Here is a 20335-nt window from a genome sequence, read left to right as displayed (position 1 = left end):
TTTATTTCAAAAAGTAAACGGTAAATCTGTCTATTTCTTGGTATTTTTGCTGTATATAGTGTTTCTATAAAAAAATAAGTTTAAAATATAACTTAAATGATACTATTTTGAATTTTATGCCACTTTGTTTTTAACCGACCCAATTTTTACTTGGCTGAAATCACTTACATTTCATGGCGCTATTCCATACATAAAAATTGTAAAAAATAAATGTCTATAAAAGAATACTTATTTCATCGTGTTTAAACTTTAAACACCTTTACTGCATCTGTACACACCAACTGCATGCCCATATTTGGAAATCTGAATGAATTATGGAACTTTTATATACCCCAGGGGTGAAAATAAACTGGACAAAAGCCGAGCGTGAGGGTGGTTTTGAAAAAATCGCTATATTTTTTTTTTAAAGCATGGAAAGCCTACCTACAAATTTGCATGTAGTTCAGTGAAATGATGCTGATTATGAAAATAATTAATTAAATTATATTTGGATATGTGCCCATTAGGGGTGCGCTACCTTAACGATTTGTACAAACGTCTCGCTGTGACATTTATTTTAGGTCAATATACCGATATTGCACCTCCGGAAAGGTTGTGTTTTATGATGGCTGCAAAAATCTATTAATGATCATAACTATGTAAGTATCCAGTTGAATATGATGATTTTGAGTCGAATGTTATTGCCTTTGGGACCTTCGTATTGTGTCGGTGGCCATTTGTTTTGTTTTCCGTTGTTTAAAATTATGTTGCAATCATCATTTTTTGTTAATTACTACGCTGTCGGCAACTTCATTTTGCGTTGCTTATTACAATTGTGCGCTCAGGATAGGGACTTCACCTTGTACTGTTTATAAGCAGGCATAAGAACAATACTGGTGTTGTTTGCCCTTGAAATAAATAAGCTGATGTCATCTTTGACTAACTGAAATAGCATTATGTCGTCGAAACAAATGTATTCCGTAAACACTATATTATAAACATACTAGGACAACATACCGATTTTCAAAGGTTGTGGGTTCCGACTATTATTTAAACAGGTTTTCAACTAAATGACCTGGTGCTCTTCAACACTCTTCGTCATTCGATATTCTTTTACTTCTAAGGCTTATCGCTTAAACTACTCAGGCTTAATTTTCACATCTGCTTAATAACGCCAATAATATTCAAACGGGACACTCGATTTCGACTCATTTTCACGACGGTGTGGGTTATTTTGTGGGATGGAGATAAGAGTCCCTACCATACATACAGTCACTCTAGTTACAATTGTATTATTGTCATTTGAAACGTGTTTGGTATCTGATAAAACTGTTCTAAGGATTATGCAGCAACGGCGATGCCCACGACCAGTCTCATATATATTTTTTACTTTGCATATGTCACCGCAGTTAGATTGCAAATGCATACTGGCCGGATTGGCACAGTGATACGAAATGGTATAAACTATTCAATCTCTTTAACCTGGTATTCACGTTAAGTGAAAAAAGTCTAACCCGGTACATACTAATCACACGCAACTTATATTTCAGACAGTATCGTTAATTATAGGATAATATGCGATATTTAGTTGTTCTATGTTTTTTTATTGATGAGATCAAAATACACGTCAGCACTGTTGGGAAATGCTATGCTTTGCTAACTTTCAGCTTATGTATTGTAATTGTCAAACGATTCAGCAGTGAAGATGGTTTGCGAAAAAATGCACAGAATAATTTCAGGAGCGTATATCGTTTAGGTTTGGAGATTTTCCAGGCGACTTCCAGTCAATATCATAAATATCTGTTTGAGAAAAACATATTTTAACACTAAAGAAGACACAATCGAATCGACAAAAGCTTAAAGAATTATGTTGGGGAATTCACAATAAAGTTATATCTACTGTTAAGAAATGTTAAGTTAATTAGCATATTGACATTGAACAACGCATTCTATGCTGTAAGCCGGAAACGAAATTCTACATGTAAGCCCACAACTTCCATTTCAAAGCCTGTTAGTAGCGGCAACAAGACAAGCCGACGATATGGGTAATGTCTTCGATCATGATGTGTGTTTAGCTTCTGTAACAATATCTTAACCCACTGGATGCATGAGAGAAGCAACAAAGACCTCACTCGAAGAAGCCATATGATGCGCTGGTTTACTGCGTTGCATTGCCTTAATTAGATGAATCGCGTTCTGAGAAACAGGGCATAATGCATGTGCGGAAAGTGTCGTCCTATATTAGCCTGTGTAGTCCGCACAGGCTAACCAGGGACGACACTTTCCGCCTTAATTGGATTTTTGCTAAGAAGAGACTTCATTTTAACGAAAAATGTCATAAAAATGGAAAGTGTCGTCCCTGATTAGCCTGTGCGGACTGCACAGGCTAATCTGGGACGACACTTTACGCACAAGCTTTATGCCCATTTTTCTAAAAACACGACTCATATGATGATATGGCACTGTATGGGGGATCCTTTCTACATAAAATACATTGGTTTTGTGGCTATACGCCCATGATTTCTGAAAAAATCAACTTCGGAGTTATGGTAATATGGGGACGAGAGTTCTGTTTAAGTTCAAAGAACGACCATTTGTAACAAACTCTGCAAACAAACAGAACTTCGTCAATCTTCTTGGTACCAGTTTTCAAATCATAAAATGTAAGGTTATACATGCTGCAGCTGAAGTCGATATTATTATTGTTTACACAGCTGTCGAATGGGCTTAAATACAAAAGAGTGAAACTAATTGGTGAGAAAAGACTTATTTTTTCTCCAGTGCTACCATGCAGAACTAGAGTACAATTGAATGACGTTCTTAAAAAACTGGGCATAATGCATGTGCGTAAAGTGTCGTCCCAGATTAGCCTGTGCAGTCCGCACAGGCTAATCGGGGACGACACTTTCCGCTTGAACTAGATTTTTGGTAAAAAGGGACTGCCTTTAAACAAAAAATACCATTAAAGTGGAAAGTGTCGTCCCTGATTATCCTGTGCGGACTGCACAGGCTAATCTGGGACGAAACTTCACGCACATGCATTTTGCCCAATATTCACAGAACAAGACACAATTACATAGTCTTCCGATCAGACGAACACGTTGGTGCAACGCGAAAAGTTAACGTTAGGAGTGTAAGAAAAATCAAAACTGTTCAGGGTAAACGCATGTGTAATTAACTTCCTGCTGTGCATGTCTTAACTGGGTGTGATACAAATTCGATATATTTGGGTTTTGGAGTTTGAAAAAGAAAACCTTTAACAAACTGCGATAATGTGAAGTGTTACATAATGAGATAAGCCACTTCCAGAAATACATAAAACAAAAATGTGTGATGTACCAAGTGAACAAATATTGTAACACTATATGGTGAGTCAAGCGTTAGTACTTTTAACAGCTTACGCCAACTAAACGAATTTTCACGGAAAAGACCATCAACAATCGCAAAACAGTGGAAATTTAAACCGCACCATCCACGTCTGCTTTCGCAAAGTTTCACAGTCTTAGCACCTGTCCTCAAATAGGTGATGGGATATGAGGGTCGAAACACAATCCAATTTGTACGGGATGTAAACTAGATAATGGACTCTTTGTTCCAGTTAGGGCATACATGCTGCTCTCTCCATCATAACTCACCAAATACAAGTGAAAAACTAACTGCGACAGTAAGCGTTCTTCGTGCAGAAAACATGGACTTGAGTGCTCGATATCGTGTAATGAATGAATCAAAGTACTAACAGTACTGGTGTGACGATGCTTTTGAAGAGGATTGATATAAAAGCATCTATTTAAGTTTATCTACATCACCACAATTGTGTATGTGGGTACGAAAATTTTGGGTAAGAAATAAAATGGGTACGAAAATTGTGGGTACAAAAATGATGCAAAAAATGGGTACAAAAAAAGATTTGGTTACGAAAAAAAATTTGGGTATGAAAAAAAATTGGGTACGAAAAAACATTTCGGTACGAGCAAAAATTTGGGAACGAAAAAATTGGTTACAAAAAAAAATGGGTACGAAAAATGTAGGGTACGAAATACAATTCGGGGTACGGGGAAGCAGTACCCGTGGGGAACTTTATTCATTCAGCGAAACTGGGAGGTGGGTTACATTCTCGATCAAATATAACAAGAAATATCTTTAAAAAGATATTCGACGTGTATTTTCTGTACCACTTATCTTAAAAAAACGTTCTGTTACAGTAAAACGTTTGTGGGTTATAACATAACGTTTCAGCATATAATTCAAAACTTGACATGCTCTTTAATTAAACCATGTGCTTTAATTTCACATGTTTATCATAAAAAAACTTTATATTTCGTTATTTCCTTTCCTGTTCGGACGTGATTTCACATGCCCATGTGCATGAACTATAATTTTTCTCTGTTGATTATTGTTTTTTTTTCTTCTCTAATTCAATAAGCTTATGCATGTTTGTTCGTTAAGTACGGCAATAATTTCATGATCATTCCCGAAAGTAGGTATGAGCACATAGTCGTAAGAGCACTTGAATACGTGAGTTCGCTCATGAACACATGGTAATGTTAACTAAATCTCCGCGATATGACCTAATATGTGTTTAAAACAGCAAACAATATCCAACAAACGAATGAATTATCAAACATAGTATGTGCACAGATGTGACTCTGTAATTTATGTTTGAAAAGTTTATTAAATATGCAAAATGAGAAAGCACGCAAAAGAGCCAGTTTTACATGTATCATGGCTATTATGCTGTTTATATACCATAGTCGCTACAACGTTTACAAATGGAAGTTTCAAAATAATTCGTTTTCTTTACACTCATGATCGCGTTGAAAGTTAATTATACACGTTTTAATTCGCAATTTATTTACTGAATCACGACAAATGTCAAATACAATACAGAAAATGCATAATTGTTTCATTGATCTATAAACATATAATGGATTGAATATAACTGATTAAAAATTAACGTTTTCAAATTATTATTCAATCTTTTCCCCAGAATATGCTGTCCTATTTATAGCTGAGCTTCTTAACCTTTATCAATGATAATCAGCGAGGTATGCTGATTAGAAAAATCGAGCTATCTCAATCGGACTGGCTCAGTCTTTTACATAGGTCGCCATTGTGAATAATTTTTCAAGGTATGATAACTTAGACGAGCTGCTTCACAGCATCGTCTAAATGGTCGAGTCCTTCGAATAGTTTGCAAAATAAACCCAACGTATCTGATACCGAAGCTGGACCAAAGTCGACTCCTCAAGGTCAAGATCATATTTACTGAATTCCATTTATGTTTATAACATATGTATAATTCATATTGTGAGGTTAATAACGCTGTGAACTACATAATTATATTGATGAACTTGTTTATACTCAGCATGAAATACAGAAAGCAAAAACCTACAATGAACTGTTTTATCAATTATTTCAATTATACACTTCATATATTTGAACAAAAATGGAAAATCACTTTCATAAACAAGTCCAGTATGCTTTCTATTCACTTTATTGAACTCATCCTTATTCATAATAATTCTTTTGTTTTCTTTATTAAAAATCATAAACGACCGAAGAAAACAATACATATTAACATTTTTTTAATAAAAAAAAACATAGGGTTAAAAAATATATATTAGAATATATTGTATAATATGTTAGAACATTATTGCTGCTACATGGTGTCACTTTGTTTTATGATCATATACATGTATACACATTGTATGTCTTAAATTGAATAAAAAAAAATAATTCATACTGTGAGAATGCATGTGTCACAATGTGCATCACTCGGACGCTAAAACAAATTAACGTCAACTCAGTAAAGCACCGTGTTCAAATATTTGTTTGTCATATTTTAGAGCAAAACTACTATTTGCTATTGACCTTTAAATTTCGATTTCGTTTTCATAATAAATGAAATATAGAAGATTACAAATTACTTTAACAAAATTATGTTGAAATGGGTTCGATGCTCGGCGAAACAATCGCATATCGGCACTGGCCAAATAAAGTTGATAACATCGTGATTGGGTTGAAATAAATAATAAACTCATACTCTTGCTTAAGAAAGTAAAATCCATACTCAAATGTGCTGCGTACGAACCGGCGCTACTAATTTACGGGTATGAGCGATTCTTAACACTTGCAAAACGATTTATATAGAGGATATGCTATTAATGTTGGATATTATATACAATGGTGTACCTTATATAACATCGATCAGGACAAATCTTTATACAACATCAACAGTATATGCTAGTTACCCAATGCAATGCTCATCCATCAAATGCGGGTCGAATCTCAAATACAAACGCAATACCATTTGATTTCCATTTTTATACTTGTTTTATTTGCGGCGTTGTCTTCTAACCGGTTATCAAATTGCATGGTCCCACTTTTTAATAAAACAATTCCAATTCGGTAAACCTAGTTTTATAAACGTTTGCTTTTTTGTCCTGTGATTTTTACCGCGAATATCTGTTGGGCGATCGGTCTCTTGCAATTAATGAATTGGATCTATTTTAATGAAGTTTCACCTCTTACCTGATACATAGATTCGTTTGGAAAGAATATAGATAAGTAAAATCATATGTATATATTAAATTGTATTCCTCACAACCTTACTAATATCATGCAAACAGTAACTGTCCTTATAACGAGCCACTACTGTAAAAAAAAACGTTTACATGTGTGTATAAAAACCAAGTACTTGTAAATTGCGAATGCATTGCGAAATTGTATTGAAAACCATGTCATGTGATGTAAATGTTGTCATTAATCATAATGAGAACTTGCAAAAAAATTACACGTATAAGAGTTCACGTTAAATCGATGGCATGTTAAATACATTAAATGCAATAAATTAAGGAGAGATCTTTCGTTATGTTACTTGTATAATACTTCTAAAGTTTATTTCAAGCTTATACACATATTTTAAATACCAGTTTACACTATTTACAAATTGCTTAGTATTGCTTATTATTATTGAAGTTACGTTTCATCCGGATAACGATTCAAGATCGCCTTCAACTACATGTATATCCACTTTTCGTTTGAAGACCAGCGGTCTAATTGTATTCATATTCTTATCGTGAATGTTGTACGTTTTGCGGACGTGCTGTGTTTAATTTGGCATCGGCCATTGTCATAGATAAGAATCCCTTTCCGCTAATAAATGAGCCGCGATCTGAGAAAACTAGGCTCAATGCATGTGCGTAAAGTGTCATCCCAGATTAGCCTGTACAGTCCGCACAGGCTAATCAGGGACGACACTTTCACCCTAAACTTTTCGGTAAGAAAAGACTTTCTTCAAACTAAAAATATCATTAAAACGAAAAGTGTCGTCCCTGATAAGGCTGTGCGGACTGCACAGGCTAATCTGGGATGACACGTTACGCACATGCATTAAGCCCAGTTTTATCAGAACGCGGCTCAAATATTCTCTCCGGGTGTTACAAGTTGAGTTCCTTTTGTTTATTTTGCAGAACATTTTCGCAACGAAACATAATTTAAACTGTTCTAATTCAATATAGTAAGAACATTGCTGTTTGCGTTCTCATTAAAAACTTCAAATACAAACAAAATGAACCCAAAGTTGCATCATTCCAACGCCCTGTATTTATGACCATTTACCTTACATTAAGACCGACCAAAGAGCACGTGAAACACACACTTACAAACACTTTTTATTATTGTGTTAGCAACTTTCAATACCATGAAAACCAACACTGATTTAAGAACAAGTATTACTTTTCAACGTGAAATGAAATATATTTATTAAAAACGACACTTTCAAAGTCGGTAAATTAAGATTTGATAAAGTAACAGGCGCGCGTTTGCCTTTAAACTGGCATTCTAAATAGTACTAATATACACAAGCGTACACGGTGACCCTCGCGGTTCATAAATAACTCGCAAATTAATACATTGTACGTTCATTTTATTGGTGTATTCAATTTTCAGAAAATATACATAATATGATGATACATAGATAAAAATGTTAGAAAAAGTATACAAGAACAATAGTACGTGTCAAGAGATTTGTCGGTTAAGTATGTGATCATTTTAAGAAAAAAAAATGCATTATATAAAGTAAATTTTTATCATAAATGGTTGTTTAAATGATTTCAAATGGCGATCAGGGATGGTATTCCAGAAGCATCTTGAGTTAAATTTTATTTTTACACTTAAATTGGGAATTGTTCTTAAGTGTTTCATTTCATACAGCAATAGTTAGGCATCGAACATTACATCAAACAAACATCATTTATGTTAGTGTTATTTGAGGAATACCAAAAAAAAACATGCACGTCTTTATTAAGTAAAGAAATAAAAAACATTGTAACTTGGAACTTTAGTGAAAATATTTAAGAAATGACTTAAAATGTTTCTTAAATACGACCCCAGAAAGGCAGATCTAATACATCGTATCGCATGAGAAGGAAGTCAGCCTATAGCTTTCCTCTCCGGGTGGGTAGAGTACCACGACGTCACAGGTGATCGCCTATAAATGCAATTGAAAATAAAATAATTTTAACCCAATAATGCCAAGTGGACTTCTCCATTCTTCTAAATTAGATCAATTTATTTCCAAAAGTAGGGATGTCTAGTATCTTTATTTCTATATTTAGAATATTTCTTACAGAAATTCCTTAAAGCAAACAGCGCAGACCCAAATGAGACGCCGCACCATGCGCATCTACGCTATTTGCCAAGGCCTTTTTTCTAGACGCTAGGCATAAATGGGTTCAGTTTGCACTATAAATACAAAAACTTCCAGAAATTCGGAAGACTAGAATTACTCAATTAGGACAAGAGTATATTCGTCACAACATTATAAAGATCCATTAAGTTCTTGTTGTAAAACACGGTGATGAATGTTTAGAACATCTATTCTGGGAATGTCAGATATCTAAAGATATTATTAATGAAATGTTACCAAGACAATCGTTTCCTTTTATCAATATCACACTGTTTCTTCTTGGATATTAAAAAAAGTATGATAGTGTCATACATAATGTTATTTTGTTAATAAAGCTATGTTTATAAAAGTATAAAATGAGTAAATGCATTCCAAGCATAACTGGAGCCAATAAATACATTAAGTATGAATATTATAACTTGAGAAAAATATCCATTTCAAAAAATAATTTAGAATCTTTGACAGTGAATGGAACATATTTAATGCAATTGTGTCATAAACCCAAAATTTGAATTTGATGATTATGTTAGCATTTTTTGCTTTTTAGTTTAACAACTTTCTGGAAATGCTATTTATAGAGTTCCGTTACTTAAACAAAGGTAATTGTTAGACGTATTTTTCATATATATATATATATATTTTCATATATATATCTCATTGTTTGACTAAACACGCTGAAAAATGTCTATATAATTATATGAAGCTATTAATGTTTTTCTCTATGCCTTTTTCATCTGATAGTACAATTAAAATATCCGTGTGTGTTTTTTTCAATACACACTGGAAAATGTCTTTTTTCTTTGAAATTCCTTTTATGTTTTTTCAACACACAAGTATAAGCATTACATAGAAAACCTTTGATGTGCTGCATATGTTATTTTGTTCATTTCTATTTGCATAACATTCTTGTGTTATTTCTTAAAAATGTATATGTATTTGTTTGCATTCTCGAAATAAAATGTTTTGAAAAATATAAAGATACAATTAAGAATCTAAGAAATAAGAAACATATAACTTCAACACTTATAAGATCCTAAATTTTTGAAAGGGAATCGAACTTACGAGGTCAACGGAAAAACAATGACCGATGACAACCTTTGAGCCAATCACGAAAGTTTGCCTTGACATTAGTTAATTTTCTTATCATATATAAAAAAAAACTCGACCCATATAATATATGCTTCTCAGAGTGCTTTAACATTTTTCTACGAATATACATGTACTGTATTTAAAATAATCTCTAGTGACAATATACATATCGTACTTTCCTTGTGTTTAAAGTTAAAATCGGAATTATGGCTTTAAAAAAAAATAATATGCATCTAAGGCACACTAATTACAAGGTTATAAGTATTTGAAATTGGAACTTACCTGGTTAGACGCAAAGTTTGAAATTCTTATTCTCATGAAAAATTTGATGATTCCATCCACAACCTGCGAAAAAACAAGCGTTGCAGTTTCAATTGTTGATTACCTTAAGATAATAAAATACAAATTTGGGCACCAAATTAACAATTGTTCCCTAATTATATGTACTATGTAATTGTATGTTTTTGTTTGTTTTTCGCTTTCATCTACTCAAAACATATAGTGTTTTCGTTTCATAGAGGGTTGTTATAGTTACTGTCTTACATTTGATAAAGAACAATGAAATATATATACATCTATATTAATCTGTTCATTCAAATTGAAAATACAAGAAGGAATGCTTTTAAATATAGCTCACTAACATGAACGCGACACATGCGAACTAAATCATTTTACTTGTCATGTAATGGAATATTTCAAATATCCACCTGCGTTTCGGCTATCAAGACGCGTTCCACTCAATACTCTAACCCAATGGCTTTGGCAGCGAAATTCGCTATTTCGTCAACCTTAGGGTCGTTGAAATCCATGGGATTTATTTTTCCAGCCGTATTGCTACTTAAGAACGATGCTTGCCCCATGGTGACCAGAGCTGTGAGGGCTAGAATCTTGAAACTTATGGCTGCCATGTTACTTCTCCTGAAATGCTTTACAGAATATTACATCGACTCGAAGCAATTTTATACGTGCACATGTATTTTGTGCCAATGAAGAAAAAAAAAAGATAATATTCAATATCGTATCAAGGATTCGAATTATTAAATACCGAACGATTGGTTGTAAGTATTTTATACGAATGCTCAATCCAATGTATAATTACTATTGAAAAATGCATAACAAAATGCTTTAAAGACGAAATGTATATTTAAAACCTTTATCAAAAGCATATATTAAAACCAGGGTGCAGGATCACGTGACTTTGTCGAGTTCCACGTTTTAACTTTAATGGATTTTAACACGACGGTGAATTGTGTTTTATTTCAAATAACTTCTTAAAACAATTTTCCTTGAGAATTTAACTAGTGCATAAAAAGCAGGTTTGTATGCTGCTTATGGCAATGTGAAGTAGGTCAGAATTACTTTATTTAATTAGCATGTGTTCTTATTCAAAATTCGATTTGAACTACACCGTTATGTTTCACGGAACGTGAACTTTTTTCAACGATTTCAGACGTTTATTCAATGATTTATTCTTATACCTTAAGACATCGGCACAAACTGCAACACAAACTGTCTTGTATGCACCAAATAATTTTACAAATGTATTTCAATAACTTGAGATATTTGCAAAAATTAAGTTCCTAACGGTGTGATTACATTTTGTCCAGCCCGTGTGTAAACCCCTGAAAACCCCGTTGATAATGCACCCTGTAAATGTGCATGTACAGTCGATTGTTGTATAACGGATAGCTAAGGACTTCGAGTCTCATTTCAACGTAAACACCATGCATTCAGTAATTAAACCATTAAACCTAGATAGACACATGTCTTTCCTATTGAGACATGCCAGCGGTTTTAAATTTCCGAAAAAAATATTATTTGTTTACAGCGCGAATTTCATGGTACACTGATTCAGCCATTACCGGATCGCGTAGGTCTTTATCGGATTACATGTGTGTCGTGTTATTTCTTGAAATTTGACACAGCAATTGTAGAAAATTATTGCAATATATATACATTTCCAGAAAGGCAATTCATTTCTGCGTTTGATAAGACCAAGTTCATGGAAATCGCTTTATAATTGATGAAGTAATGGCTGTTCAAAGCGATGCACCCTATATTCGGGTCATTTTAAGTTGAATACCTTGTTATATATAGATTTGATAGTGAAAAATATGTTTTCAGAGAAATCGATTTTTCGTTATAATTTGATTATTTTTCATTAAAAATGATGTTTTCACTAATTAATGCCATAGCCACACGCTAACCACATGTGTATTGGACAACTTCAATTGAGTTTATATTTATTTTGAGACAATCCCCACATTCCTGAATATGGGTCACCACATGTCTGTTATTCACTAAATCCAGAGTTGCAGCTTTCATGCTTATTTTATATGGTACGCATCAATTTGGTTTCTGAGCATTCTTACTTTTGTAAAGGACACATAATACTAAAATATATTACATCAATGGACATTATTTTTACCAAACAAAATCTGCAAAATTCAAGAAACCAGTCGTCTGCACTTTTCCTGTCGTCACAAAAGCGGTGCGTACATAACGTGACCTTGTATTGCTTTCGAAAAAAGAAAACAGTTGTAATCATTGACACACGTCAACAAATACATGAATCGACTTAACAATGATAGGCTTTTTGTATTCAATTCATAGAAAACTATTAATCTAAACATAAATAAAAGTATTTTGCAAAAAACGTTTAACCTATGCGTTACTCACTAAAATCCGCTATACACCAATCGACTGTACTAAACATCATGCAGAACTGTCGCGTCATTTTATACGTATACGGAAATTAGAAGTTGTTTATTAATACACACATTTAAACAACAACAAAAAACACACTATAAACGGAGTAGTACAATACTGACATAAAATATAGATATTTCCCTTTTAGAACAAGGATATTTCAAATGTTTGATAATGCATAAATTATTAACAATATGCATAGTTTTTGTCAAATTTAAAAGACTATTGTATTTTATGATTTTTCGAATGAGCGTTTGTATTATGCCGTATTTAATTTATCTATTCTAACAGTTAATTTTTCCAATAAACGTATAGCTTAACTGATTAATAAACAAGTCATTTCTATAAACTTACCGGTTAATTGAGCCTTTTGCGCACTAGCGGCTTCCAGGGTAATGTGCGTACCGAACACGCAAATTGTGGGCTTTTATAAGGATTCTTGTTGCGCCGTGCGTTAATATCGTTTTTCAGATCCATACCTCGGGGATAACTGTGAAACATTTGCATCAACATGAAGATTTTACAAAGACAGCAGTTTAATTATCACGTACCTATCTTTACGCTTGAAGTGTGTTTTTTTTTATCTCTGTACATCACCGTTGATTTGCTGAAAGCGACTTTTTCAGTTGTTCTCTTATATGCACAACTCTTATTTGTCAATCCAAGTTTATATAAGTTTTAAATTGTTCTTTTGATCATTGATTATAGCGAACGAAACACAAACGAAATTTTCTCGTCACATATATAACTTTTTTTTTTTTTGGAAACTGTGACCTTTACCCAACTGGCTCCAAGTAGAATATTTTGCTACGTATGCATTTACACTAGTTAAACACAACATCAATGCAAAATACCGCCAACCTAACAAAACGTATTTAAATAAATTCCTTTTTCACTTTTCAGTAACAGTGCTTTTGACCATACTGATCTCAAATGCAATCCAACATTTGTTTTGCGTGTTAGCTACCTACACATACAAACGCATCGATGTTCATCAAATTATTTCCTTCCCTATTGAAGTTATTGAAAAAAAACTCTTTATCTATTTGAGTCGTATTGTGAGAAAACTGGGCATAATGCATGTGCGTAAAGTGTCGTCCCAGATTAGCCTATGCAGTTTGCAAGGCTAATCAGGGTAGTCTGTGCAGTTTGCACAGGCTAATCAGGGACGACACTTTACGCACATTCGTTTAAATGAAGTCTCTTCTTAGCAAAAATCCAATTTAGGCGGAAAGAGTCGTCCCTAATCTAGGACGACACTTTACGCACATGCATTATGTCCAGTTTTTTTAGAACGCGACTCATTTAGTGGCAATAACCCTTCCCCAACTGGCCCCGGATACTGTGGCACCCTGCACGTTTTTTTATCCAAAGTTGGTCAATGCAAGTTTTAATGTAAAGATATTAAGACGTTGCAATCATTAGTGTTACTGATGAGTAGTATATTTTGTACTGAAGTATTATAAACAACGGGTCGTCTAGATATTTATGAAAACAATTATGCCGCTTTACCTACGTGAAAATTTAGTTGTTATTGAGACGATTCAATGTATCACAGTGTTTGTGAATATATCAAAGTGTTTGTGTGTTTTTGTGTGTGCTCAATGTAGAAGAAAATATTATTTTTTAAAAGAGAAAAATATTTTTTATTTTCAAGTAATGTTTTATAAAATAATAATACTTATATCACGGTGTAACGTAACAGCCCCATTTAAATTAAAATTAATGATTGAATATCAGAAATTACCAATAATGTTGTAATTTACATAATGAATATATAATTTCGGTGGTAAATTTCTTTTACAAAAAAAAGTTCTTATTGTTTCAATGATCGATTATATTTTCAATGCTGGATACAATTAAAAATTTAAAAATTGTTCAATTACACAGACTTAGTTAAGTAACACTATTACGTAATGCTTATGTTAAAATTACAAAAAATAATGAGTAGATTTATTTAATAATTTAGCATTAAACATATCTTTGCTGTCGCTTTTATGTAAATTTAATATTCTAATTGATAATGATAACAAAACACTTACCTTTAGAACATTCTAGTTGATAATGATAATTACATTTTCAAATTTTGAAAATCATACAAAGAAGTGATCTTCTTCATTACAAAAAGTCAACATAATATAAAAAATTCGCACACGTTGATCACTTTTACTCTATCCAATACAGTCATTCGATCACCTTAATATTTTAAACAGTAGGCAAAAGGAAAAAATAATCATAGTAAATACGATTCCCTTATTATTGTATCTGTTTTAATAGACATACAAACATGAAGGTGTTAACAGCATATATTTTATACCACGTTACATTTGACCTTATTTTAAGGGCAAAATAAATATATTTTGATAGGTTATTTAGTTCCTTTGTTGATTTTGATGATGATGTGTAGAATACAGATACTACTGCACAAACCACTGACTCATCAGCTGGGAACTGCCTATCATCAAGTGTTTCTATCCTTTAATCCCAGGACACTCTCCGGGCAGTGGATCCGTAGTGTTGGCCAAACACTACGGGTCAGTGGTTTAGCGTCCAACTCTTCTCCTCTCGCATCATCCACAGCCAGTTGGATGCTTTTTCTGCAGCTTGTCCAAGTCTGCCTACAGCCCTCTTCCTGTCACCTCCCTTGATCCCAATGTTGCTGAGCATTCTCCATACTGATTGGGCTGGAAATCCTCTGCACCCTATTTCAACGGGGAACAGCCAGGCACTCCAACCGCGACTTTTACACTGTTCTTGTAGCTCAGTGTACTTTCCCATTTTCCGCTCGTAGGCCTCATCACACCTAGTCTCCCAGGGTACAGTGAGTTCTATCATCACCAGTTTCTTGTCCTTGGGAGACCATATAACTATGTCTGGTCTCTGTGTGGTATGGACTATGTCTTGGAATACCAGCTGTTTTCCTAGGTCGACCATCATCTCCCAACGCTCTGATTCATCAAGGATAGATGTTGCTGCGGTTCTTGCCTTCTTGGCAGTTTGTCCTTCCTTGACGAATTTGATTGTTGGTACTGCCTTCTTGTTGGTAGGTCTTGTCTTCCTTCTCTCCCGCTCTAGTATGTCTGCTAGCTCATTGAGGACTGTGTCGTGCCTCCATCTGTAGCGGCCTTGTGTTAGCGCAGTCTGGCAAGATGAGAGGGTGTGCTGCATGGTTCCTGGTTTGTCGCACAGCTGACACTTTGGGTCTTCCACTAACCCCCATCTGTGTAGATTGACTGGAGATGGCAGCAGATCATATACGGATCTCAGTAGGAATTTGAGTCGTAGTGGTTCGTAGTGCCAAATGTCTACCCATGTCAGGTGTCTTTCTGTGGTCTGCCATTGTGTCCATGCGCACTGCCCTCCCATCCCGACTGCTCTGGCGCGCCTGTCTTCCTCTTCTGAAAGCCTGATCTCATACTGGACCATTTGGCTTCTTTCTTTCTTACCGGCAGTGCTCCAGCGTTGTGGTTTTGAACTGCCCAGGCCTTGTCTTCCTATAGCTGTGGTGCCTACGATGTCTTTGTGTGGTAGCCTGTTTTCTGCCTGGGCGACTGCCTGGCTTGCTGACCACTTTCGCCCTGTGCGTGTCTCGATGCCTGCCTTCCATATCATGTCATCTGATGACTCTTTGAGGGTTACCACCAGTCTTCCTTTGGCAACCTTGAACTCTTCAACTAGTGAGGTCATTGGGAGTTGAAGTTGGTTGGTTCTGCCATACAGTCCAATGCTGGTGAAACTAGGAGGGACACCAAGCCATCTCCGGAGATGCCGGTTGATCACTCTCTCGAATCCTTCTACAGGGGTTGTAGCTATCTCGTACAGCATAAGGGGCCACATAAGCCTAGGTAGTAACCCATGTTGGTAGAGCCATGCCTTAAACTTGCCCGGGAGTCCTGTCTGGTCTATAAGCTTCAGGCCATCTTGGAGCTGGTTTTTGACTCTAGTGATGTTATTAGTGTCCTTCAGGCTGGCGTCGTACCACTTGCCGAGGCACTTGACTGGACTGTCAATAATGGATGGAATGTCTTCCCCTTGCACCTGTAGAGTGAATCTTTTGGTGACCTTTCCCTTCTTGATAATCAGGCTACTTGACTTCTTGGGTTTGAACTTCATTCGTGCCCATGTGACCGTGTCCTGTAGGGCTGTTAGTACCCAGCGGGCCTGTACATGTGTGGTGGTAGTGATGGTCAGGTCATCCATGAACCCCCTGCTGGATGGGAGGTGTATACCTGACGCTGTTTTTGGTCCTCTGGTTTCCCTCTTCGCGGCATTGATGATCAAGTTCATGCCCATCACGAATAGTACCACTGAGATGGTGCAGCCAGTTACTATCCCCTTCTCTAACCTCTGCCATGGCGTTGTCTGGTCACCGATTGAGAATCGAAGCTGTATGCCATCAAAGTAGCCATTTATGATACCCTGTATATGCTCTGGGATATGATAGTGCTTCATTGCTTCTCCAATAAGCTTGTGTGGTATGGAGCCATAGGGGTTGGCGAGGTCTAACCAGACGACTGTGAGGTCATTGGCGTTCACCTTTGCTTCACGGATGATCTGACTGATGGCACTGGAGTGTTCAATGCAGCCAGAGAAGCCCGGAACCCCCGCCCCCCTTTCTGTACTGATGTGTCAATGTACTGATTGGTTGTCAGGAACGTGGTCATTCGTCTTGCCAGGACAGCGAAGAATATTTTCCCCTCCACATTCAACAGTGAAATGGTTCGGAATTCGGTCACATGTTTGGAGCCCTTTTCCTTTGGAGTAAATATTCCCTCTGCCTGTTTCCAACAATCTGGGACTTTTCCTTTCCTCCATATCACCTTAAGTAGGGTCCATAGTCTTCGTAGTAGCATCGGGCACATCTTGTATACTTTATAGGGTATACCGTTTGGTCCTGGTGCGGAGCCGCTTCTTGCTTTCTTCACTACATCAGATACTTCCTTCATTGTAGGTTCTTTTATGTTTAGTGGAATTGTGGGTTCTGGGACTGGTTCAATTCTTGGACAGCTTCCTAATGGATTATCTCTTGCTGGATCGGAGTGTGTGTCCTTTAGATGCTGTTGTATCTCTTCCATACTGCTTTCAAGCTTCCCAGATTTTTCTTTGTCTAGGAGTCCTTTGGAAAACTTGTATGGATTGGCTATGAACTCAGCTCGCCTCTTGGCTCGCTTCTTTCGCTTGTCTCGGAGTTGTTCTGCCTTACGAAGATCGGTCAGTTTCTGTCTGAGTTCATCTCTAAGCTGCTGAAGTCCGGGTCTTTCCTCTATATTTGCTTTTTGGTAACATTTCCTCGGTGACTTCAGCTCTTTCCTAATCTCTGTGATCTGTCGTTGTCTTCTATTTGGCTGTGCAGGGGTTCTGGTGGGTTTCCGTTTCACCTCACCAAATCGTTCTTTGCCGATAGAGTGGACAAGGTTGGTCAGAGACTTCACTTTCTTCTCTACTGGCCCTTGGAGTGTTGTTTCCAGGATGGTGTTGAGGTCTTCATCAAACTGTTTCCACAGGTTCCTGTCACTTGTCTTCGGCCATGTAATTCTAACCTTCTGAGCTGTGGCATTAGTATTGGAAGCTGTATTTCGGGTGTTGTGCTGTGTGTCTGTGTTTGGCCTCAGGTCTTCTGGAGTACCTAAAAGCTCTAGAAGAGGGTCATCTTCTTCAAAGATGTCGCTGACTTGCGAGACAATATCAGGATCTGCTGAATTGGTGCGTGGCTTCTCAGCTGCGTAGAGGTCCCCAGTGCGGTGGGTTGAGTCCTGACTAGGATCCTCCAACGTCTCACCAGATGTAAAATCTGAGCGTTGCCGCTGCCTTGCCGTGCTCCCGCATGCCGTTCTCCCTTGATGAATACGCAAGCCTCTAAGGTTCTTGCACACCTTTCCAAATCTACACTTCACCTCTGCCTTTGTTCCGGTCAATGTCGATTGGACTAGCCGTGTCGTTGTCGTTGAATCCGTCTGATCGAGTCTCTCATCCTCCCCCCCTCTCGGGAGACTCTGGGGGTATTCTTCTGTATCGGAGTCTGTAGCTTTATAGTGGGTGTCTTCTCACGAAGACTGCAATCTGGGATGCTACCCCGTCATGCCCCGGGTCCAGTCTGTTCCTGGTGTCATCTGTCTCTCCAGTGTCACTGTTCTATTCTCAGTCGTCATCCAGTCTTTCCTGGAAGTCACTGGTTGCCCAGATATATGATGTGAAGAATACAGATACTACTGCACAAACCACTGACTCATCAGCTGGGAACTGCCTATCATCAAGTGTTTCTATCCTTTAATCCCAGGACACTCTCCGGGCAGTGGATCCGTAGTGTTGGCCAAACACTACGGGTCAGTGGTTTAGCGTCCATCTCTTCTTCTCTCGCATCATCCACAGCCAGTTGGATGCTTTTTCTGCAGCTTGTCCAAGTCTGCTTAGAGCCCACTTCCTGTCACCTCCCTTGATCCCAATGTTGCTGAGCATTCTCCATACTGATTGGGCTGGAAATCCTCTGCACCCTATTTCAACGGGGAACAGCCAGGCACTCCAACCGCGACTTTTACACTGTTCTTGTAGCTCAGTGTACTTTCCCATTTTCCGCTCGTAGGCCTCATCACACCTAGTCTCCCAGGGTACAGTGAGTTCTATCATCACCAGTTTCTTGTCCTTGGGAGACCATATAACTATGTCTGGTCTCTGTGTGGTATGGACTATGTCTGGGAATACCAGCTGTTTTCCTAGGTCGACCTTCATCTCCCAACGCTCTGATTCATCAAGGATAGATGTTGCTGCGGTTCTTGCCTTCTTGGTAGTTTGTCCTTCCTTGACGAATTTGATTGTTGGTACTGCCTTCTTGTTGGTAGGTCTTGTCTTCCTTCTCTCCCGCTCTAGTATGTCTGCTAGCTCCTTGAGGACTGTGTCGTGCCTCCATCTGTAGCGGCCTTGTGTTAGCGCTGTCTGGCAAGATGAGAGGGTGTGCTGCATGGTTCCTGGTTTGTCGCACAGCTGACACTTTGGGTCTTCCACTAACCCCCATCTGTGTAGATTGACTGGAGATGGCAGCAGATCATATACGGATCTCAGTAGGAATTTGAGTCGTAGTGGTTCGTAGTGCCAAATGTCTACCCATGTCAGGTGTCTTTCTGTGGTCTGCCATTGTGTCCATGCGCACTGCCCTCCCATCCCGACTGCTCTGGCGCGCCTGTCTTCCTCTTCTGAAAGCCTGATCTCATACTGGACCATTTGGCTTCTTTCTTTCTTACCGGCAGTGCTCCAGCGTTGTGGTTTTGAACTGCCCAGGCCTTGTCTTCCTATAGCTGTGGTGCCTACGATGTCTTTGTGTCGTAGCCTGCTTTCTGCCTGGGCGACTGCCTGGCTTGCTGACCACTTTCGCCCTGTGCGTGTCTCGATGCCTGCCTTCCATATCATGTCATCTGATGACTCTTTGAGGGTTACCACCAGTCTTCCTTTGGCAACCTTGAACTCTTCAACTAGTGAGGTCATTGGGAGTTGAAGTTGGTTGGTTCTGCCATACAGTCCAATGCTGGTGAAACTAGGAGGGACACCATTATAATTTCGAATTTGTTCAATGTTGGCTAATGACGAAAGTATGGTTTTAGGTATTGCAGTAAATACACTTCCTATTTTCTTTTGGTATGTTTTCATGACGACCTTTTTCTATGGATAGATTATGTGCCGAGATTCTGAATTGTGTAAGTGATATTCTAAATTTATTGTTATAAATACATTTTAAATACTTTTCCGTTTCAAAGTTATATTTGAAATATCGGTATTCAGCCAGTCTATTTGAGTTGTTTATATTTGAGAACCAAGTCTGTTTATATATAGCCAAAATTCGATTTGTTATTATTTTTAGCTCATATTCGTTTGGGGTAT

At 37.0% G+C, this 20335-nt stretch overlaps 3 protein-coding genes across 3 annotated transcripts; all 3 read right to left on the bottom strand.

Moving 5' to 3' along the window:
- Nucleotides 1-15001: 15001 nt before the first annotated feature.
- Nucleotides 15002-16918, bottom strand: LOC127852686 (uncharacterized). The gene has a single exon (XM_052386635.1). The coding sequence runs from the start codon at nt 16916-16918 to the stop codon at nt 15002-15004; it is 1917 nt and encodes a 638-aa protein (XP_052242595.1).
- An 80-nt stretch (nt 16919-16998) lies between these two features.
- Nucleotides 16999-18717, bottom strand: LOC127852684 (uncharacterized). Its single transcript, XM_052386634.1, has 2 exons — nt 18693-18717; nt 16999-18491 (listed from the first exon to the last, which is right to left on the bottom strand). The coding sequence occupies exons 1-2, from the start codon at nt 18715-18717 to the stop codon at nt 16999-17001; spliced, it is 1518 nt and encodes a 505-aa protein (XP_052242594.1).
- Nucleotides 18718-18790: 73 nt separating this feature from the next.
- On the bottom strand, nt 18791-19942 carry LOC127852683 (uncharacterized). Its single transcript, XM_052386633.1, has one exon. The coding sequence runs from the start codon at nt 19940-19942 to the stop codon at nt 18791-18793; it is 1152 nt and encodes a 383-aa protein (XP_052242593.1).
- Between the last annotated feature and the right edge of the window lie 393 nt (nt 19943-20335).

Source organism: Dreissena polymorpha, chromosome 12, assembly GCF_020536995.1.
Source record: "Dreissena polymorpha isolate Duluth1 chromosome 12, UMN_Dpol_1.0, whole genome shotgun sequence".
Taxonomy (NCBI): Eukaryota; Metazoa; Mollusca; class Bivalvia; order Myida; family Dreissenidae; genus Dreissena; species Dreissena polymorpha.
Note: the sequence above shows the minus strand (reverse complement) of the source record. Positions and strands in the feature narration are given on the sequence as shown.